Source organism: Fulmarus glacialis, unplaced genomic scaffold, assembly GCF_000690835.1.
Source record: "Fulmarus glacialis isolate BGI_N327 unplaced genomic scaffold, ASM69083v1 scaffold1414, whole genome shotgun sequence".
Classification (NCBI taxonomy): domain Eukaryota; kingdom Metazoa; phylum Chordata; class Aves; order Procellariiformes; family Procellariidae; genus Fulmarus; species Fulmarus glacialis.
The window spans coordinates 1-23,697 of record NW_009207205.1 but is presented as its reverse complement, the minus strand read 5'-3'; the positions used below and the strand labels follow the sequence as shown (position 1 = coordinate 23,697).

Genomic DNA, 23,697 nt, shown 5'->3' with positions numbered 1-23,697 from the left:
AAAAGAGATCAGGGGTAAAAGGGAAAAACGAGTTCATGTATGAAATATCATATGGTATTTGGGTATCTGTAGAATAACTGAGTTCGTAAGATACACAGACCAAAAAGTCTCAGTGATTGAAAACCTGCTTCTTCCACAACCGTCTGTTGCATACATTAGTTACAGTGGGATATATTAAGAAAAAGCGTGGGGAAAAAAGAACCGAACTGCCAATGGCTGGAGTTGCATGCCATGAGAAAAGACCAAAGAATGAGGTAAGTGCTGCTATACCACACCTACATCAAAGTAATCAACCCTCAGTTTGCTGTGATGCCTTTATGGCTCAAATACATCCATAACATACTTAGCCTTTTAGAGAGCAGAGCTTAACGAAGAAAATAATGAAATCATATTCACAAAAATACACTCAAATGAGAAGTCAGTTATTCCACAGAGATTCAGTTGAACTCGCTTGGTCACTAATAAACATATAGCTTATGTATATGCATGCAAATGTCCAATACGTAATATTCATAGGCCACATATCAGCATTATGTTTCAAGTTAATTTTAAACAAAAGCCATAAAAATTTGCTTAAGTAAAAGTGATTACTATTTCCATTTTATCTGACATTGAGAACTAAAAGAATATTCTTCACACAGTAATAATGCAAGAATTGGCCGTGAATCTGTACACTTGTTAATCCTTTAACAATCTGTGCACTTGAGGTTTACAGGTTGAAATAAATATTTTGAAACCACTCTAAAGCCCAAGCTGCATAAAAGTGCTGTAAAACATGCTTTGTTTCATTAATATCTTCTCCTTGTAGAGCAAAGCCAAAAATATCCACCACACAGTATTAACCACATACACTCTGAGAAGCCAAAAAATGAAAATTAGATTGTTGCTGGAAGACATAACATTAAACCTCACTGAAACATAAGGCATTACCTAAACTAGTGTCGAGAACACACCCTCTTTCCTGAATAGCCTGCAAGCCTGCAAGCTTTTATATTCAGGCTCATATCCAGATTCCTGTAAAAATCAAAATTGTAATCTTGAATTCAAAGATTCTTGACACTGGATGTGAAAGTAAAATTCAAGGCTCAAACACACAGGAGGAAAAAAAAAAGGTCAAGTTCAAGGCAGCAGACAACCTAATAGTTGGAGTACCCAGTCAACTTGCAGGAAGCACATCACCCTAATACCTGTGTATATTTAGCACAACATTTCACCTTTTTCTTCAAATAAAGGTGTGCAGCAGCACTGTAAGAACTTTCACATACACACACACCCAAAAAAGGGTGATTTACAAAAAAACCATGCAAAAATCTCCTATCTCCCCCTGCCGAATCTAATGATTAGTGAAAATTATGGATTCTCACATGTTCTGTATACTTGTTTGGCTCCCGATAAAACAAAAAATGCTTCAAATTGACTATGGGGATCTGGATTAGCAGGGAATCCCCTGACATATCCCACTTCATCCCAGCCCTTATCCTCTGCATGGCACAATAGAGAATGTCTCATGAGAGCTGCAAGCTATGTAGAGGCTCATGTACAGCATAATTATGGATTCTATTCACACACAGGAATCACAGCTGTCTTTTAAGATGTGCCATGTAAAGTATACCATTATTGACCTTTTATAACACAAGTCTACAAGAATCCTGAATTTATGACTGCTTTCACTTTCATTAGAAGTTTCATTTTTGTAACATCATCTGCTAATAAATTTCATTACTTCTCGTTGCCGAAACTAGAACCTATACTGACAATCATTAAATTCTTTCTTCCTAGCATCTTCATTAACACCAGTGACTGAAATGCAAGTTATCCTCAATTGACATAGCACAGTGAAGTGAAAGGAAAGGTCTAAGTGGTATTTTAGAAACAGTGGCAAAACACATTATTTACCTCTTTATTGTGAGTCCTTGCTGCAACATTACCCATGAATTAGAGTCTTACTGTTCTCCAATACCATTACTTTGACACCAAAATAAAGAAGAGAATTTCTATCACTCAAAGTTTGTTGCACATGGAAAAAAAAAACCTACAGCAGTGAAATATTGAGAATGATATTTTAATGTGAGAAAACCTGAGAAATGGAACTTAGTCGTTTCCTGAATACCTGTATCTTTGCCTTTTTATGTGAAAATACCTTTACACATTACTATCTATAAAGGGCATATTCTATAGGGCAAGTATCAAAATGCTACAGAAGTGTTACTATTCTGATACAGAAAACTTTTGAACAGTTCTGCAACACAGAAAAGGTTAAAAATAATTTATTTTCCTTCAACAAATTCAGGCAAAATGATCGTTTTCATTGTTTTGGAGAAGCACTTTGAGGTCGTGAGTTTGGAATGTGGAAAAAAGCAGTCGTTTGAACATTCAAAAATGGAGAACAGCAAAAAAGGCAATGTTTAGACTAAGACTGTTCTGAACATCGCCACACCTCAATCAAAACACTTGGTCAATGAACAAACGGATTAATGAAGCTTTCCTGCATTTGAAACTGTTCAGAAAATGACTAAATTAAAAGTTCTGTATTCTCAACAATAGGAGTAAGCAACTTTAAAAGAATTCCATCCTTTTATCCCAGGATAATTATAGAAAGAGGCTAACCCTATGTGCTCTGTATTTGGATGCTCATAGAACACCTACTTATTTAAGAATCCACTTTGGAATCTTTGATCATTTGTATATGGGCTTACAAAAGTCACTTCTTACTGCTGTCTTCTTAGCCTTCTAAACTTACGTCCTTAAATCTCCTCCCATATCACCTACTTAAGAATTAATTTCCTTTTTTTAAAAAAAAAAAAGGAAGTTGCACCGAAGTTGGAATTATAAATGCTTATGGAGGGTCTGGTGGTGCATCTCGCCCCCTCCCCTTCTCCTGGGCCGCTCGTTGATCTCAGAAGTTCCCATGAAACCTCAGCCTTGGTGAGGTTTGACGGTTGAGCGCTCCTCGACCATATCAAACTGCATGGCTAAGGCTGGGAATGTACTCCCACTGCCTGTCCCAGGCGCCATCTTATCTGAGTTGTAGCTCAGTTGAAACAACACTGAAACCTTCAGAATTTTAGTCACTACCAGCTTGGACCGTGGCCAGGATGGAAATTTACAGATGACTAAAGTCAATCATCTTGCGCACCTATAAATGGTGGTCCGAAGTGAGACCCTTTGAGCTCTCCTGGAGCAGCAGCGGGTCGCGCCCAGAATCGCCCTCTGAATGAAACGCTCCTCAGAGTTTACAAACTCTCGAGTTTGTGATACTCAGAAGCCCATCGCCAGCTGGCACGCGACCTGGGCTGCAATGCTCCTCGAGGATCAACCCTTCGCCTGTTGAGAAATGCCAAGACATTTTACGTGTCTATTTCACTGAACTCGAGGCGGATTTTTAACAGGTATATCTCTGTATATTTATCCATCGTTGCATCCGTGTGTGTGTGTGTGTGTGTATTGATGAAAGTACCTGCTAGCAAATATAGTCTGCCAAAATCTTATGCTCTACCTTAGGACTGTAAATGAACCTTAGACTGCTGCTAAACACATAATCTTTAGACATATACCGTTGACCAAGTCTGGGACTAGGGGTAGGCCTAGCCGGGTCTACCCTGAACCTCGTGACTCAATGGGAGGATTTCCTTACCCTTTTTGTATCAGACATATACTGTTGCCCAAGTCTGAGACTCTGAGAATGTACTCCCACTGCCTGGCCCAGGTGCCATCTTATCTCAGTTGCAGCCCAGCTGTAACAACACTGAAACCTTCAGAATTTTAGTTACTACAGCCCTGGACTGTGGCCAAGATGGAAAATTTAGAGATGACTAAAGTCAATCATCTTGCATACCTATAAATGGTGGTCCTAAGTGAGACCCTTTGAGTTCTCCTGGACCACAGCGGGTTGCGCCCAGCATCTCCCTCTGAGTGAAATGCTCCTCAGAGTTTGCAAACTCTCGAGTCTGCGATATTCGGAGGACCGTCGCCAGCTGGCACGCGACCTGGGCTGCAATGCTCCTCGAGGATCAACCCTTCGCCTGTTGAGAAATGCCAAGACATTTTACGTGTCTATTTCACTGAACTCGAGGCGGATTTTTAACAGGTATATCTCTGTATATTTATCCATCGTTGCATCCGTGTGTGTGTGTGTGTGTATTGATGAAAGTACCTGCTAGCAAATATAGTCTGCCAAAATCTTATGCTCTACCTTAGGACTGTAAATGAACCTTAGACTGCTGCTAAACACATAATCTTTAGACATATACCGTTGACCAAGTCTGGGACTAGGGGTAGGCCTAGCCGGGTCTACCCTGAACCTCGTGACTCAATGGGAGGATTTCCTTACCCTTTTTGTATCAGACATATACTGTTGCCCAAGTCTGAGACTAAGATTGGATCCAGCCAGGTCTTCTCTGAACCTCATGACTCAACGGGAGGGTCTCCCTTAACCTTTTCATTCTTGGCCTCTGTATAAATCATCCCAACTCAGTTCTAGCACAATATCCTGGCTTCGGCTGGGGTAGACGCACTTTTTGTGTTTTGGATTTAGTATGAGAATAACATTGATAACACGCTCATGTTTTAGTTGTTGCTAAGTAGTGTTTACATTAGCCAAGGACTTGTCAGTTTCCCATGCTCTTTTCCTTTGTATGCTTCATCTGTGTAGTAAGCGATAGAGTGGACCTTGCCATCGAACTCTGCTAAGTCACGCTTTTATAAATTTCTATTAAAATCACTTTCTGCTAAATATCGTCAACAGTGATTCTTTGAGTGGCCTTTAAACCACTCATCCACGACAGAGGGTACCCAGTACTGTGGCCCACCAGCACAGGTAGCACCAGGAGCTACATACTGACTGACCAAGAGATTCAGCTTCATAAGAAGACATCTCTGTATCAGCTCTTACCCCATGACAGGCTGTCTGGAGTAGCTGTCATGCAAGGACCCTTCTAGCAGCTGAAGAAGTTGTGAGGTGAAGCCAAAAAGGGAAAATGTGACCACAAGAAGTCAGGCCTTCTGCAAGGTTCTCCTGAGGTGGAGGCCACCCATGCCTAACTTGACTGGAAAGGCCGAACAGCCACACTGGTGTTCCCCCCTTCTCAGGCACCCAAATCACTGAGCAAGAACATCTGAAGACAATGGCTTTCTGGCTTTCTTCTGCTTTCATTTAATGTTTCAATATATAGTGTAACAAGTTGTAGGAAGAGAGAGACAGAGGGCAAAACCAGAGCTGCCACATTTGAGAGCTGAAAAAGGTCTAATGAGCTAGTCATGATGTATTCAAATGTTATTTTTAAGGGAAGAATCATGTTTTAAAATAAGTCTGTAAAATTGGCAACTTTGCTTTCAACAGATCTGCTGGCTCTAAGCATCCAGCTCTACTTCCTCCAAGCAAGGGGTGTTAAATATCGGGACATAAAAGCTGATACAAGTTACCAAAAAAGAAAAAAGTTCCAGAACATAAGTACATTAATATCCTAAATATTTTTATTCTGACAAATTTATGATTTTTTTTTCCTATCAGCTGAAGGAACAAACAGAAGAAAGAAGCTACTACCACTCTCTGCTTACATCTTAAGATTACCAGAGAAATTTAAATTGTTCTCCTGAAATGAGCAACCACACCACCATGGTATGGTTAGAAGGTCTGTCCTTTTCTTCCTCCTGAACAGATACGCTGTCTTCTGCTCATATCATAATTGCTTGCCCACAAAACCAAGACATCAGGGAGGAAGTCAAACAGATTATCCTCCTCTTTGCATAGGATAAAACAACAAATTTATTAAAGGGCTACAAGTGTTTTTCATGTGAACTTCACTAACCACAAGTATTGCCAGGTTAAAAAATAAAAGTCAAAAGACACTGGAAAAATAAAAGGTGCATGTGCCCAGCAAAATTTTATCACCAATGATGGCAAAAATATTCAGCTTGATTCCTAGATGCTGACAGAGATAGCACTCCAACATGAGAAAGAAGAGTTGTAATGAATAAACTAGGCACTTCAATCCCAAGAAAGAAGCAATTAGTATCCTCTCATGGCTGTTCCTTGTCAAAGCAGTCCTAAGCTAGTCAAACAGCTTCACTCAACCTCAACAGGCCTGTTCTCCATACAGTCCAACTGAAATGAAAGGGACTTTTCCAGAAGTAGTGTCACCGTGAGAAAAAACACAAGAATATTAATTAGGTTTAGGGTTTTTTGTTTGTTTATTTTTTTAACCAAATAACTTCAAAACTCTACTTGGCCTCTGCTTTTGAAAAGTTACCATCATGAATGCTGAATTCCATTAATTGGGAAAAACAAAAAAAAAAAGATTTCTTCTGATCTTTGGCATTGTTCAAATTCTGAACCCAAAGCTGAACCGAATTCTTTTTGGTACTTAATGGCTGCCAGAAGTAATTCCAGAAATCTGAAAGTTATTACTTGGCAATGTTTAGTATTGTTATTTTATATTTACCCAAAATACAGTTGTATTTTTCAGAAGTCCTATGTAATTACTGCATTTCAAAATGTACCACTTACTATAACAAGTTCATCTGTGCTGTGAGATGTAACAGCTAACACAGCCCTGGCATGACAACTACAGCATGAGAAAGTGCAGACAACGGAGGAATAAGATGTATTGCATTTAAATTTCACACGGAGTGAGCACCATGTGTCTGACGCAACAGCCAGAGAAACAGCTGAAAACAGTACCATGCAAAAAACAGCTCCTCCAACAGCACTGTGCCATTTACACATTTTAAATGTAATCTGGTTGATTATCTCACATTTTCATTCTAATTTATTTTATGGAATCAGAGATTTTGGAATGCTTCAGACCCTTTCTATGTATAGTATCACAATGCAGCATGCTTTAGCTCACCACTAAAAAGTAGTAGAGGTGCAAGGATCAATAGTCACTTAACAGTGTAAAAACATAAAAGGTAAAAAGGAAAGGAATATGGGAAACAGGAAATAGTTTAGAATCAGCACAGGGGGTTTTTTGTTAATATCGAAGAGTCTCCTTGTTTCCCATTTTAACTAGATGGGTCACATTTTCTGCTGTCAAAATAGGCATGACTTCACTAAACTTGTGGAACTAATCCGTTTTATCCTAGCAGAAGATATGTCTCTAGACTCTTGATTTCTGATGCCGTGAGAACAAAATAAGGCCTTATGTGATGAAGTAATTAAAACCAAGCCACTTTAAAATGTTCAGTAAATACTGTAAATCTGCTTATGCTGACAAGATATTACGTTGCTTGAAAAAATGACCCTTATTCATGCACTTTCAGAGATAAGAAGAACTGTATTGTTTTACTTGTAAAATTTGGCGACAGAATTGTATGTTGGTTTACAGACACGCTTATTATTTGACTCTAGTTTAGGTGCCTATTTTTAAACATTTTTCATAATAGAAGTATGAAGTAATTATCCTGTGTCTCTGTTGGATCAATGTTCTTTGAAAGACATGGTTATATAGAAGGCACTGAATATGCTGGAATATCTCAAAGGAAGACGGGCAGTTACTAGTAACTTTGGATGACTTTCAAAGACATTGACAGATACTATCAACCTCAAATTAATTAAAGTGCTAGGTACTGACATTCTTCTTTACCCTTAATAAAGCGTATATTCTGTGTCTTTATCAGTTATCACTAACATCTTCATACCACCCTTATAGGAGCATTGAAATTCAGGATACTGAGTTTATTGTACTGCAATGCAAATACTGCTGGATGTCTGTTGTGTCCTCTTCACTGCTATCGGTTTTATCATTAAGTTAATGGTATTGTTGGTGTTAGATCTAAAATTAGAACTGCTGCTCTAAGAAAAAACTCTTTCACAAAGACACACTTTTGTTTCAGATCTCAAAAAGAACATACAGTACTATCAAAATAAACTGGATAATATATTTAACCAAAATAGTATGACATACTTGTCACAGCATGTAGGCATAATGCACTCAGCATCAGGAGATTCTACAAAAATTTTGTTCATCAGCCTATACACCTAGCTGCATACAGTACATACAGTAACTGCTTTTCAGAACAACATCAGGTGGTGAGTAGAATGAGTGCATTTTACTTCTAGAGAAATCAGCTGAAAGCAAAGAGAGTAACAGAGTGTCGTGGTACATTTTAATACCGGAATTCTAATAGCAGTAGAGGTGAGTGGTTACCAAGTATGCCAGTACCATTAGTTCATATTACATATCATGCTGCATACAACTTTTTTTAAATCGAAGAAGACGAATGTAGGAAACTATAACTCTGAAGAATGCTTTGCCTTTTTCTTTTAACTCAAAATACAAATGAATTCAATGCTATTTATTTTAAACAGACATTATACAACTGTGCACCCATCCAGATATACATAAATATCATATAATTTAATTGATGAGATAAGCTGTGATTCAGACATCTCTAAAATGTGTTAACGTTGATTTGTAAATTCAAAAATTTCACTGTATTAAAACTCTCCATAGGGTGCAGGGTCAAGTATTCTATTCCCAGAATCTTATAAAGATTATTATCCATAATATTATCAGACTAACTAGTTGTTACACAGACCACTTTACTAGTCACACACCATATGAGAGATGTTTCTCCAGTCTAAATAACTGATTAGCAACAGTAATTTCCTGATGTTCCTATTAAGTTTCACCATTCTCCTTTTATTCATACAAATCTTTTATTCATACAAATCTTTAATACTACTATCTTTACTCCACATGGATTGAATTAGTTAAAATCTCCTACCAAATATCATCAATTGGCCAGTTTCATGGCTAGTTAAAATATGGGGAAGAGCATAGAGATGACTTCAAAGAAATTTAGCACATGATTTAAGTAAAAGTGCGTACCTTGCCTTCTGAAAGAAAATTTTCATCTAGAAAATCTAGTATCTAAATTTTTCCATGGTCCTGTTAAATGAGTCACATTTAATCTCTGAGAGAGTAGAAAAGCATGCCATAGGCTAAATGCGGCTTAAAAATGTGGTATTTGTTTTTGGATTCCTTCTGCAATAAGGATGCTAATTTGACAGACTACAGTGGTACAAGCAAAACAAATAAGGAAAACGAGAGAGTGGTGTGTTATTGTTTCAGCTGCCACTTGCTAGTACACCTTTCAAATAAAATACAACTTTCATGTGTATAGCCTGTTTTGACTTATGTACTGAAAAACTGTAATTTTTCTCTTCCATATCCTTTTGGTACTTTTTTTGCCACCATCTTTCTTCAAGATGAGAAAAGAAAAAGGAAATAACTCGCAATGACAACTATTTCTATATTGTTTTCTGCACTGCCCTTCTGTTTTCTGCCCTTTCACCCTTTTCAAACCAAAGCAATAGAAACTTCTGCTTCAAAAGCAGAAGGACCTATCTCTTGCCCAACCTTCTCTATATCTATGTAATGCCAGGCTGTCAAACGAGGCCAGCTATTCCTCTTTATTTCCTACTGATATGTGAAGTCCAAAGGTACTCAATTGTGCGTGTTTGAAGAATGAATAAAAACTGAAGCATATCAACATTTTTGCCCAAACTGCAGGGATACATTTTTAGAGCAAGGTGAAGGGATTTAGATGTGTGACTTCCGATTACCTTAATGGCAGCCATCTGGTTCAACATCAATGCATTATACTGAAATTTTATCCCATGCTGCACATAAGTAACGTAGTAATTTACAACAGGCCATATTTATTAGCCAAGGGCTAAGAAAGAATATTTTTGAAAGGGAAAACATTTTGCATTTATTCTACTAAGGCCTCCAGAAGAGTATTTATTTTAACTGGAATAAAAACAACAAACAGCAAAAATAAGTAGCACAAACCTCTCTCCTCTGGCCCTTGTTTTATTTTCACTGTAAAAACAATCTTCTTGTCAATAATATGGGCATGTATTTAAATTTGGGAATCACACAGTGAAGGATACTATTTCAGACTAATTTCAGACAATGCCTGAAATGTGTATCTCAGATTAAAACATTTCTCCCAGCTTTTGTCCAAGAAACATAGCAGGCTGTATCTTCAACACCAGATGAAAACTCACCTTATTACAAAGTCATGGCCATCAATCTCTTTTCCACATCCACTGTCCAGAAGGATGCCAGAATTCCCAACAACCGCACAGGTTTTAAATCGGCGATTCTTCATTGGTGAAACTTCAGGGAGAAGGCTGTGCAAATCCTGAGAAATGTTTAGGGTGCGACGTCTGTCCAGGACATAATGGATTACATCTCCTGGCTTGAAACTGCTTTTGACCACTGAGACATCTCTTTCAGCATCCAAGAATCGAAGAATGTTCTTTCTGGGTTGACAGAAAAATGCACAGATAAAACCCAACACTCACTGCTCGCATGGAGTTTATCTAATAGTAATACAGACTGTGCAGAGTGTACAACATAAAGCAGAGGGTAGATAGTGTCAGACGGACTAAGATCATTTACCGTGCTCTAAGATGGAGTTAGAGCAAAGCTGTTAGGATGGAGTTCAAATCTTGGTTACAATATAACATGTAAATACTACAGTGATAGAGCTTAATGACTTCCTACAGACAAAGGCACTGAGAGACCAAGGAAAGATGACTTTGGAAATTAGAAGGCATACTATTTTTGAGTATTTTACAAAATTTTGGAATAAACACGTATTTGAAAAAGGACCAGAGCAGTTTGTTTTCACAGAAATATCATAGAAACATAGTTAAATGTATGAGGTATTTATGATTTAGGAAGTAAATGCTTCACTACAATCTCATCTCTCACAAATCAGTTTGGTTCAGGAATGGCCATGTTTTCTTATAGATTCTTATTTCACCATAAGAACAACATATTCAGTTTAGCATAAACTTGCTCCTAATTAACTGAAGTTCAGCCAAAGTTATCCTAATTAACTTGAAATAAGAACACCCACAATCTTTTGTACTAATTTAAACAACATCAGCTTAAAAACATACAGCAAATTAGACTACTGCAGTCAAGCTGTTAGCTGAACTCATAGAAACACTTATGAACTCTATCATCACTTTAAATCAGGTGAGTCCAATCTTGTAATGACCGACACCTGACTGGCAGTGTCGAGCAGTTTTCAGTACGCATTTGTCCTTGGTATAAAAAAATCGGGAAGGACTCCAGGCCAGAGCTGCAGGAGCCACTGGTAGCTCAAGATTGCAGATGAACAAAGCCTTACAAGCTTGTGTCCATCCCTGCTCTGCAAAGCATGTACATTTGTGAAGAGGCATAAAGATCACATCTGAACTTAAGTACAATACCCTTAGGGAATAGACAGGGAGTGCTGAGCTGGGGCAGGGTGTTCACTATGTGTTAATTTGAATAGAAACTTTTGCCTCTGCAACTCTAACAAGACAAGAAGAAAAACAACGTATTTTCCACTGCTGTCAGCAGGTAAGGTGGAATTTAAAACAGAATAGACATTTTGTTGAGTAAGAGAATGCTATTTTTATGTAATAAGTTTTTAGAGCAGAACTTCCTTAGCGCAGATCAAAACAGGAAAGATAACTAGAAATGCCACTCTAGAAGTTGCAACACCCACTGGGAGACATAAAGGGGAAATAATCCCCCACAAGTGAAAAGGGATGAACTATAGGAACACCACGCTCACCAACAGCCAGTTCTTGTGCCACTGCCTCAAGAGGGAAGAATACGTCTGAAGCTTTCAACCAGTGACACAAAATACTCACCCTGGAACTGACCTTAAAAGCCACAGGGGAAATGAAACATGATAAAAATATTTTTTCAAGTGTTTCCTCTCATTTCTTAAACTAGGACAAAAAAAAAAAAGAAACATCTTGGGCTGTCTGTTACAGCCGTCATGTATGAATGAAGCAGCAACAGAGCAAAGACAGCTTGTGCTAAGGCATATGAGGGACTCAGACTAAAGAAGCAGGATAGACAATGTTAAAATCCTGACTGTCTAAAGCTTTTGATAAGGCCAGGCAAGTTATTTCTGTAAAAGGAAGATGAAGACTCCACTTCAGCCTGTAAGTTGAATGGACTTAAAATCTCCTTGGGTTTGATAAGCTTCATTTTGTGGGTACTCTGCAACAGATATATAAATTGCCATAAAATGAAAAAGAGCAAGAAAGAAGGAATTGCCTAATCTAGCAGACACAACAAAATAATTTAAAATAAGTGCTAATCCACATCCAGCTGCATACAAAATTCAAAAGTAAGCTCAATTAGAGGACGGAAAACAACAGCGTGATTTTTAGTAAACCTTGAAGGAAATGTGTTCTGCAACCTTAACCTAAAATGTGTAAAGAAACTGTTTCATTTGAGGTGGTCTTCAAGTTTTGTTTTGATGAATAAAACTGTATCTGGGGTGTGGCCTGAGCCCTTTGTGAACAGGTGAGGCAGACGTGGCTCATCTTATCTGAAGCTAAGCAGCTGTTTGCAACATGTTTACATGACTTGCAGAAACACCGTGTCACAATCTTGTGGTTGACCCAAGGTTTTTCTTTGATAGCCAGAAACAGATGTCCGTAGTATTTAAATACCAACTACAATTCCCAGTTATCTGATAAAGTACATTTAACAGACAGCATTGTCTCTGAACAGCTTTCCAAATGATGTAAATACCTATTGCTCTGGGGCAACCTGGTGACATTTTTCTACTTACGTGCATTTTTCTGGTTTTATTTTGTACTGTAGTCTTGGTACTACACAACTATTATGCAAACTCTCCCTTACCTGCCTCAGAATTGTGTGGATTAAGGGAAGAAAATAAATCACTTAAACATTGGATTTTCAAGATTACAAATACATTTTTTTCAGACACTGTCAGGAACACGGAAATATGACCTCCAACACTTTTCCTGGGAAAATCATTCTTTTTGAGCAAGGCAGTGCCAGAAATCCTCGCTGCTGGGGCATCTGGCCTTGTCTGGACCCCAGCTGTGAGGGGAAGCCTCTGAAGTGCATCCTCAGTACCCAGGAAGCTGGGCTAGCTCACCAGCATTATGGAAACAGAGACGGCCTAAGTGATTACCTAGTCCACACTCTGCCCCCACTGAAGATGTGCCTTTATCTACATCACCCCCAGACCATGTTTATCTAACATATTCCTAACAACCTCCCATGGTGGGGACTCGGCAAACTCCCCACGCAGTCTACCTCAGTGCTTCCCTAGCCTTACCTCGTGCTAGCTCAGATCTTTCCCACAGCAACTGAGGCCTGTTCTTGTTCCTCATACCTTGCCTGTGGAGGACAGGCTATTTCTTACTCTTGGCAACAGCCTTCACTTACCTAAGAGGCTAAGAAGACATCCAACTTTTTTTTAAAACTTTTATTTTTTGACTGGACAGGTCATGTGTTGTAGATCTCTGACCCCTCTTGTTGCTTTCCTGCAGACTTTCTCTGACTGATTCACATAGGTCTTTAAACAACTTGATTTTCCAGTGATTCTACTCTAACCCTAGCAATCTTCATGCTGCTTCACACTCCCCAGTTGAAAGGCAGCTCTCAGTCTTTGAAATCACCAAGGACTACAACCTAGGTAAAGCACACTTTTTGCCAGCTAATGTTGCTTTCCTTGAAGAGGTTTTCTTAAAACTCTCTTTCAGTCAGACTAAAGCCAAACCCAACACAGGTGCAAACACTCGCAGCCCCCACTGCCTCCTCAGGAGGCCAGCAGGAGCTGTAGCCATCTTACAAGGGCAGGCTGTGACCTTGTGTTACCACACAGTTAGTTCCTGTTTTGTTTTGTTTTTTAATTAAACAACACTAAAAATACCCCTGTCCCAAAGGAGTAGTGCTCTCCAACTCTCTGTTTACCTCTAGCGCTGAAAGAGAAGCAGGTACTTAAGACCAAACTGTATTTGTATGTTTGAGTACGGGAAAAATGAATAGTTTAGTTTGATTAATTATCTTTCCTTTCCCATATTTCCTTTTTATGCTCTCTCTATGCAAATTGATCACAAGCAGGTTTCTAATAAATTCAGATCAGTTAGAACTTTTAACCACAGTTCTAACAGTTGAGGTCTAATGTTTCTGAATGTGCACTTCATGCAACTACAGGGAGGATTTTTCACATGCTACCAAAACAAAAGATTACTTTTTTATTTTTCTAAGGAGCTCTTTATTACTGAAAGGCCAATGGTTATTTATATCCAAATGTTTTTATTTGCTTTGTAAGGCATCTGACCATAAATAAGCATTTCAATTTCTAAATATTGTCTTCATCACTTTGACAGTAACTAAACAGTTTAAGTGCTGACTTTAGTTCTTTCTCAAATTGAACAGAGTCTTCAAGTTTTAGATTTTTTTGGACTCATTTGGTGCTTTTTTTTTCCTTTTTTTTTTTCATAAGACAAACAAAACATACAAAATTCTTTTGATATATGATCAGTAAATGTCCAGTGACATCTCACCCCCAAGAGATTCCCATCTCACTGAAGTTACTGCAGATTCTCATTCACTCTTCTATTTAATTTTGAAAATTCTCTAAGATTTGGATTTGTTAAAAACACACCTAACTGCAACTAACCATAGAAGGATTCCTGGCATTCCCCAGCCCATGGAGGACCATATAAACAGAAGTGCCATATTACGGGAAAGTTGCTGTCTGGCTCTGTCTCCATTCTAGCTCTCCTTGTGCCCTTCAGGGTACTCCACTCTCCCTCTACCAGAAAGATCACTTCAGAAGCTGAAGCATGTACTAATCGGGCACAAATCTGCAATGGGCACGCAAAAGGAGAAGATGGCTTTTAAATAGAGTGTGACCCAACTACTGCTTACCATATGAAGGCCAGCCATATGTCAGCTTTTCAGGAATTTAAGCAAGTTAGAGTCAAAAGGAAGGAGTCAAAGGAATTAATCACCCCAACTGACAGTAAACACTGATTTTTCAGTTGAGGCACGGGTCTAAGGAGGCAAAAACCCTTTAAGGTTTATTATGACTAAACCAGACTAGAGAGCCCCAGTTTGCATGTCCTTAGAGACACAGAAGATCTGAAGGAAACAATGCAACTGGCCCTAAAATGTTGCTCCAAAAGCTCCAGAGCAATACTGCTCCATTGCCAGTTCAGTATTTACTACTTGCACTTCAGGGACTTATCATAGCTGTTTCATATTAACTTGAAAGATAAACAATGATAATAATCTGAACCTTTCTAAGAAGGAAGTTGCACTTTTTTTTTATGATGCTGTTAACATCTTACAAGTTCTCACACTTTTCTGACAGGAAATTTCCACTCATCGAGTTCTCTGTTACATTGCAAAGAGATAAATACATCCTCAACACACTTTTTTTTTTTCATTTTGCCTTCCTGCAATTCAAAACCTTCATCTGCTCCTTCCAACATAAACTACCACATTTAATCAAAAATAAGTGGAAGAAGAAAGTCACACACTGAGACATCAGACTGTAGTTCATTTCACACAGGTAACAGATGTGCTGGTATCAGCCCTGTGTGGAAGGCTTCCCCAGATAGGTTTGTACCATCTCATCCACATCTCTCCTTTCTGAAAGTATGGCCTTCAATACAACTGAAATTTCCTAATTTCCATAACTGGAAAACCTTCACATTGCTACAGAGAGTAGAAAGGACTTAAGACACAAAACCTTGCAGAAGGTGGATTCTCTCTCTTCTTCATAACTGAAATCATTCAGACAGAAGGGGAGTCAAGCAAGCAGTCTTGTTCCCTTAGGCACAGGAATTACCAATTATTCTTCAAAGAAGTTGTCAGCAATCAGAAGGTATCATCAGTTCGAAAAAATCACTCTCCCACTAGAGTAATCATGATTGGTAAGGCAGGAAATTTCCTACAGTCTCAAGTAATTAATAACACCCATAATTTCCACCTCAATCACAGAAAGCCTAGTTCTTTCTTCTAATGCCTGCTTAACATCTCCAAAGGGCTGCTGCACTCCCAAAAGAGCTGCTACACTCCCTAGACTGCCTCTTCTGGCTGCAAAGTCCCAGAGAGCACCTTGTCACACCGGAAAGCCAGTGGAAGCTTTTCATCCTCCCATGGGGTCCTGATAAAAGAGTTTTTTCACTCATTGACTCCTATCTGAGCCTGGCCTTGCAAGAATTCATAGGACCTTTGAGGATGATAGACTGGTCAATAACCTGAGCAAAAATAAGATGGCCAGAAATGATGCCCATGGTCAACAAAGCAAATAGCAAAGTGTAATATTCCAGCTGCCAGCTAACTAGGTCCAGACATAACATTAATCAGCAGTCCTCGCACAACGCGAAACCCACTATCAAGTATTTTCTACGTTTCAAAATTGCTAATATGGGTGTCAAGCTGACATTAAGACACAAAAGTAGCTGCCATTTATGGGTGATTATAGGTTTTATGAAATGTCTTTATGCTACACACAAATGGTTTCACATTGTGAAACTGATAACTTTATATACATTATTCAACAGGCGCTTACCATTATTTGCTATGGTCAACCTCACACCGCAAGACCACTACTGTTCACATTAACAGTTGCAATAATAGAGTATGAATCATCTTCACGGTCTACACAGTGCATGTCATGTACTTTGGGGGGTTGAACAGTTAGTTTAACCATTAAGCACACTCTAGGAAATTGCTAGACACGTTTGAAGTTAGTCCTGATAGGTCTGTAGGTGTAAAAATATTTACAGCTAAGATGCTTCTTACTGCTGTGACAGGGAAGAAAGGTGTATAGCAAACCGCCTGTAAAAGTGAAAGAAGAATGCACACTGTTTAGTCAGCGTCAGAGTGGAACACATATCACAAGGGGCTACATGTGGCTTCCGCAAGGAAAAGCATGCCAAACTTCGCTCCCTCACCACTGAGTACCATAACTGAATACGCTATGCACGCTAGCAAAGAGGATTTCTGGAAAGAATATGGCTGGCTGGTAGCACTGATTCCTTTCATATAGTTTATGTCAAATTTTGGCCCTGAGTCACATTAATCTAAAATCTTTTACTGGTTCAGTAAAAAACACCTGCTCTCTGCCCCAGTGTTCCTGATGGTAGCTATTTCATCTCAAAACAAGACTAGCAATGTGGACATCTAAATAACCTCAGTTTTATGCTCTCTACTGTACAAAAAATCTTTATGCTGAGAAAGTGGAACCTTTACTGCTTAAACCAGTATACAAGACACATATTTTTCTTTACTGTACTACTGAGACAAAAAAAAATCCTTCATTGTACAATTTTTAAAAAACACCAACCACATAATCACATAATGATGCTTCTTAAGAGTACATCAGTAATTTATAAAATGAAAGAACTTCTTTCCCCCCAGTCAACAGTAAGGAAGAAACCGATTTTGAAACTCATCATCTTAGTAGATTGAGATGATACACATGTAGTAACAGGCTTAAAAAAATCTAAAGCATTCTTTACTGTTTTACCTCTTTGTCTGAATTATGTATTTTGCTTTTGAAACAGGTGAAAAATTAGCATAACCCAAACTTCATTTTCTCTCTTAATTCTAATCAAAAAGTTATTGTAATATTTTTACTTGTTTGTTGTTTGGCTTAAGCACCAAGGTGTATTGGTTTTAAATTATTCTGAAATACGACACTTAACTCTTTTCAGTCATTTTGTTGAAAAATTATCTGTGTCTACTTATAGTCACTCAACGGCTTCCGAATCAGTTTACAAGTAAAACAGTGTGGTATATTCTCCTAATTGTCAGAACCATAACCTATGATTTGAAATTTCAACAGTATTCTTCTGAAGTTACCCAATATTACTCCAACTTAAATTGCCAGTTATATGCATATAAATTTTAAATACTGTTACTGCTACAGAAAATCTTCTTGTCTTTCCTAGACTACCTTGGAGAAGAACTTAGCCTTTACAGAACGACCATACACTGGTCAAACAAGCTGCGTCTGAAGAGACGATCCTGGAAGAAACTCCATTCCTGAGCTGCACCTCAGCTGCATTTTAGGGTGACCACCAGGTCTTCCCCAATAGGAAACCCAGGTGCCTGGGGAGGAGCCGAGTGCCTGAGGGCTCTCTAATCTAGGTAGTTAGGGAGTGGGGACTGCACAGAGCACTTGCCAAGCAGCTGAGACACAGCTACAGGCTCCAGAGGATTAATTTTCTGCCTATCTTTTTTTTTTTCCATCCCTGACGCTGTTCCTCAGCTTTTGCATCAGGGCTGCTCTATGGGCATCAAAGCATAAGACTTCCAGAACATCAATCCTTTACCACAGCTTTGTAAATTTCTGAGCTATCCATATCTTCTACATGCTTTAGAATTAGGGACATAAAATAGGAGTCATTAAAAAAAAAACAACCTAAGTTCCTCATTCAAAGAAGCCATGCTTTCATACATGGAAATATTGCCTGTTTAAGGGTTTTGTAAGCTGTCCATTAATTTAAAAAAAAAAAAAAAAAAGTTAGAAAGGGAAATGACATAGAAACCACATCTTAATTAGATCAAATTCCTATTGAACATCTTAATATTCAGAAAATCAAGTCTACTCTGCCATGTGATTGCTGCTAAAAATAGTTATTTTCTACCATTTTTCACAGAATGCAACACTCCTAGCCCTCTGCACTGCCACCCCATGCTCCATACCGTTCTCCCACTGGCAATCTTCCTGATTAAGACAGGGAAGATACGATGACAATATAACACACTAAGAGGCTTCTGCTTTCTCTTCTCTCAGGCCCCAAGCTGAGTAGACCCACTGTAACTACTAAGACACATCAGAACTATCACTCACTTTAACTTTTCAACTGTGTTTCCCCACTCAGCGTGAGCCTAAGGCTCTTTTTGGCCTCTCTGACTTCAGGAAAGGAAGCTGCATAAGCTATGGGTATTGTCAACGCCTGGCAATGGCGTTGTGACTTGGACCAGCCATAGACAGGGTTGGATTTGCAGCACCTGATGTCCTAGCTCTTGACTCCTATATCTAAGTTGCCTGGCCAAGTTCCCTTTGCAGTTAAGGGAGAAAAATTGGTATATTCAGAGTACTTCCATCTGTCCTATTTCAGACCTTTAGGATGAGAGGAAATCATGTCCTAAAAGTGCCAGTTTCTCAGCACTGACTGCAAAAGAGTTCTAGACAACCAGTTCAAATGTGGACATGCGTAATGTAGATACTGACTGCATGGGTCTGATTGACACAGCCAGATGAAAACATTTTATTTATTCTTATGAAGGATGACTTGACTTTGGAGTCTAATGTAATTTAGTTGCATTTAACATTGCACCCTAAATATGTACAGTTATAAAACATCTACCTGCAACTGTAAATCAAATGACTGTTTTCCAGACCAGAAGAATTATAGGCCATATGAAATGAAAAGAATTATAGGTAATATGAAATGAACTGCTTTTTATTTAAGATACTCACCTTATTTCCAGTACCAAAGAAGAATTGATTTTCCAGCCTTCTACAGCATGCTGGAAGATTGAGGAGCCACCCTTTCGAATTATCTTATCAGAGCTATTGATCATTGATCTACTTAAACTCAGTTCACCATCTCTGCAATGCAATAGAGAAAAGACACAATTACATCAAGGTTAACTCTAGTTTTAAGTAATTTATGTCAGAAGAACCAGTGATATTTCCATTTATTCATAACAAAATGAACCAATTATCTCCCCTTCAGAATTATTCTGCTTGCCAAAGCAAATAAACTGTACCTGTGAGAAATTTATGGGACACCTATATCTTATACCTGCATATGCAATTTAAGATCTTAAATATGTTTGTATTTGTAATGAAACAGACATAACAAAAACTACAATAAACTCCAAATTGTGAACCTGGACCAAACTTCAGTGTGTTTGTGAGGCAGATTCTGCATTTCTGTTCAAAATTTCCAGTATAAAACTGAGAATTAAGTATTAACTTTTAAGCCTTCCCCCAGCAATTGCTGATGTTCTACAATAATGGCCTAACCGACTCCCTTTGCTTCCCATTGATCCTAAAAGACTTTCATGCATGGAATTCTGGAGCTTAATGGCATATAAAACACAACATTTTCCAAGACTTCCTGAAACTTTTGTATGCACACGTTCAAACAACCCCAGTTGTCTTATCCTCTTCATAAATCTTACCATATTCATATATTTTGGTAAGGTAACCTTAAAAAATTAAAAAATGTAGTAAGCTGTGGGTGATGACCACTGAACATCTGATGAGGTATCATAACGTTACCAGTTGCAATGATATTAGCAAACAGGGTCACACAAATGTGACAGAGAAGCTAAAACACTGCAAGCACAACTTAAGGTGTTAGGTCTAAAATCTGGTTTTATCTCCATATGTTTCCAACATCTTCAATACTGTTTCCATTTAGGTGCCAGAGTTCAGCTGAGTTCAAATGTAGCTGTTAATCATAAATATATCTAAGTTGTTGGACGTAACATTCTACCATGTTGAATGTCTTGTATCTCAGGAGTATATACAACAGTTATATACAGAAATCTCTTCATGCTCTGAAATACTGCCAATAACAATAACTTCACTTAGCTTGCAAACAGAACTTTTGACCACCAACCACTCACCACCAAAACGGAAAAGATGTGAGACTGTAAGCTTTCTAGGGAATTGCCGACTCTTGTTTTCCTGTGGCTGTAAGTTATCAAAACAATTGGATCCTATCCCTTAGTAAGAGCTACAGCAACATTACTGCAGCATATATATAAAGTATTAATATTTGGTAAATTATATAGCAGATTAAACTCAAACTAACCTGCAATAGTACATTAATTAAGCTAAATTAACAAAACTGGTAACATGTAGTCATTTGCAAAAAGTGCCATGATTGCAAAAGCCCCTGTAACTAATAAATGAGTACTATACACTTCATCAAAAACATTGATTACTACCAACGCTCTCCCTCCCTCATCCCCTCTATGCCAACATGCTGCAGCACTGACATTGCACTGACTCTTAGTAGGTAAGAGTGCCACCTACCGAAAAACCTACAACTTTAAGCAATCCTGTAGGTACAAGATCTGTATGCAAATTATCCAAATCACACTAACTTGAGGGCATAGGAGGATGCTGCAGAAATCCTAAAATTCAATAACCAGAATGTAATTAGTACTTTTTGCTATTTTAAAATGTTTTATTCCCTAAAAATTTTCCATAATGGTTGTAAATATATTTATTACATATATTTTCCTGCATGTATTTTCTAGATGCATAGAGTGTATGCATCTAAAGGAAAATTACCAAAATACATCCAGGTAAAGTACTCAGTCCAAAAGTACTTCAAAGATGTCTCCAGTTTATGCTGGGTTAAATGTTATCCAGTAGACACTTTAACAGTGACACAGGTGACTAAACTTATCAACAAAATATGTGGTCAACACCTAAAGCACTGTAGCATTTGAAATGTGGTTGTCTTCCATACTCACAATTTACATCTGCAGTGAGCTATATAAGTTCTACAGTAGAACAATGTTAAATTACTAGCTCTAATGAGCTAAAAGAAGGTCCTAGGCACTTCCTGTTAAAGTTCTACTATGCACACAAAGGTGTTCATTTACATGCTCCTCTCCCTTTTACCGGTATTGTTTTACTAATTTTCATGTAAAGTAATATTAAATAAACTAACACATAAAAAGCTAAATTTACTCCAGAAAATTCTTCATTGTGTAAACAACTGTGAAATAAATTTGGGCTACTTTGTTTCTTCTAGAACCACTGCAAGTCCTCTCTGATGTAAATGAAACAGCTGCCATAGTGTGACAGCAACTTGTGGCTGACAGTGTCAACCTTCACTGAATTACCTTGCCGTGGTGTCCAATCAGACCAATATAGTAAGACTATCTCTTCTCCTGAAGACAATTCATTAAATATAAATAATTGCCTTCAAGCACATTCCATATCAGTAGAAGATAACACTATTTAAGAAACACTGCATTCCACATAATGCGCGTTTTTCATTACTTGCTTAACCTTTAACGGGACACTGCTGTCTAGTTAAAGGAGGGCACGCTTCCACTATTACTGTCCTGGCAAACTTTGCTATGAGAACACAGCTGATTTAAGGTTTATCACATACTTTGGAATTGCACAAAGTCTATTTTGGAATGTCTGGGATTTACCTGCAGTGTCACTAATAACCATAAAATGGGCCACCTCGCGCATTCACAGTTCTGCATTACCAGTACTTCTGGATGTAAAACATCCCACGGAAAACTGACTTTGCTTTCCCTTGTGGTCAGTCAAAAATAACCAAATGGCAGGAGCCCTTCCTTCAAGGAGAAAGGCAAGTGTAACATCAATAGTGGCAGCAGATACTAGTAGTACACTAGGGGCTTTTTTCCTGCTTCGTACAGTGAAGGATGGGAAGACAGGCTGTGAAAAGAGACTATATTCTGATATTCTTAGCCAAAGTGAGTAGCACCATACTGCACATGAAGTCTCACTGATACCAAAGAAATACAGAGATCACTAAATGACCTGGCAGAAATACATTACAGCTATATTTTAAAGTGTTGTTAAGGACATACATATTTATAACTAAATACACTTACTTTCTTTCATTTAATATTAAATCATCAGTTCATTTTAGTACCTTTCAAATCGTGTCAAACAATGTATCATAAGCTGGAGGGGGCTTTTTTTGCAAATACGTATGGATTCTACCTAGTGACTAATTTCTGAATCATTTTAGCAGCTACCTCTAGTCTGACATGAAGGAGTATGTATTAAGAAAGATGGGTATCTTTAATGCTGATTCTCCCTCACACATTCGTTTTCACATATATTGTTGCACACCTACAACCCCAAAATTTTAAACTTTTGTATGTCTCATAAGTATGCAGATACCACAGCATCGTGGCAGATACCCAGGCTGAACAAGAGGGAAAGTTACCAGCAAGTTGAGAAAATCTTTAATACCAAGGGAAGCACAACCATACACACACAAAGGAGAGGCCACCCCCTGCTCCCGGGAGGTGCCGGGGCCACTGCCGCCCAGCTGTGCCCAGCTGCACCCAGCTGCCTGCGCCCCGCTCCCGCACTGGCCTGCCTGGGCAAGGGCCGGGGAAGAGGGATGCACCTTCTGCCTTTAACTCTGGGGATGCAGAGACGAAGGGGGGACTAAGTAGGTTGTAATTGCCCCAGCTTGCTCCAGGCCCGTACGGGCTCTTACAACCTCCTTATGCCTCCTCGTCAAATTCAGGCAAGGGCTTACACCGAAGGACAAAAATCTGCTGTGAATGCATCTCCCCCTCAGTCAATTTGCACAAGCAAATAGAAAGCGTGAGCCCCTTCCTTGCCTTTGCTGATTTCACTATGCCACCGCGGAATTTATGCATTCCTTCTGTGAAAACAAAAAATTATACCCCTCCAAGAAGAACAGGCTTGATTGAAAACCCAGCATCTTCACAGGATGTTGGGAGAAAAATGAGGAATACAGGCATGTACACAAACACGATGTGCAACAAAGAGAAAGCTGAGGTGCAAACAGAAAAATGGCAAGGGACTTTTTGCCTTTTATTTTCAACCGAAGATAGGCAGGCACGGGAAAATAAGTAACAGGGGCTCTCAGCAAGAGACCAGAGTTTCCAGCGGAAGGGCCTCGTGAGCTAAGGGGGATGTCTCTCACACTATCAGAGCAAACATCTCCAAGGAGCAGCGAAGTTAAGCACAGCTCCCAGGCAAACTTCAAGGACAGAGGCAGGAGCCACCCGGAGCTGACAGCGACCGCGCACCCCGGCACGGTCGCCTCGGAAGGGCTCCCAAAGCAAGAAACGAAGCACAACGCGCGCCGGCGGCCGCCCCCACCATCTCCAG

At 38.8% G+C, this 23,697-nt stretch overlaps 1 protein-coding gene across 1 annotated transcript in view; it reads right to left on the bottom strand.

Moving 5' to 3' along the window:
• ST8SIA4 (ST8 alpha-N-acetyl-neuraminide alpha-2,8-sialyltransferase 4) overlaps positions 1-19,422 on the bottom strand; it is a gene marked incomplete at its 5' end in the record, with an annotated part of 55,528 nt that extends 36,106 nt beyond the window's left edge. Inside the window, 2 exons of the mRNA XM_009575988.1 lie at positions 10,016-10,273; positions 19,291-19,422. Of these exons, the coding sequence (XP_009574283.1) occupies positions 10,016-10,273; positions 19,291-19,422 (390 nt within the window). The remainder of the gene's footprint in view (positions 1-10,015; positions 10,274-19,290) is intronic.
• Positions 19,423-23,697: the final 4,275 nt, after the last annotated feature.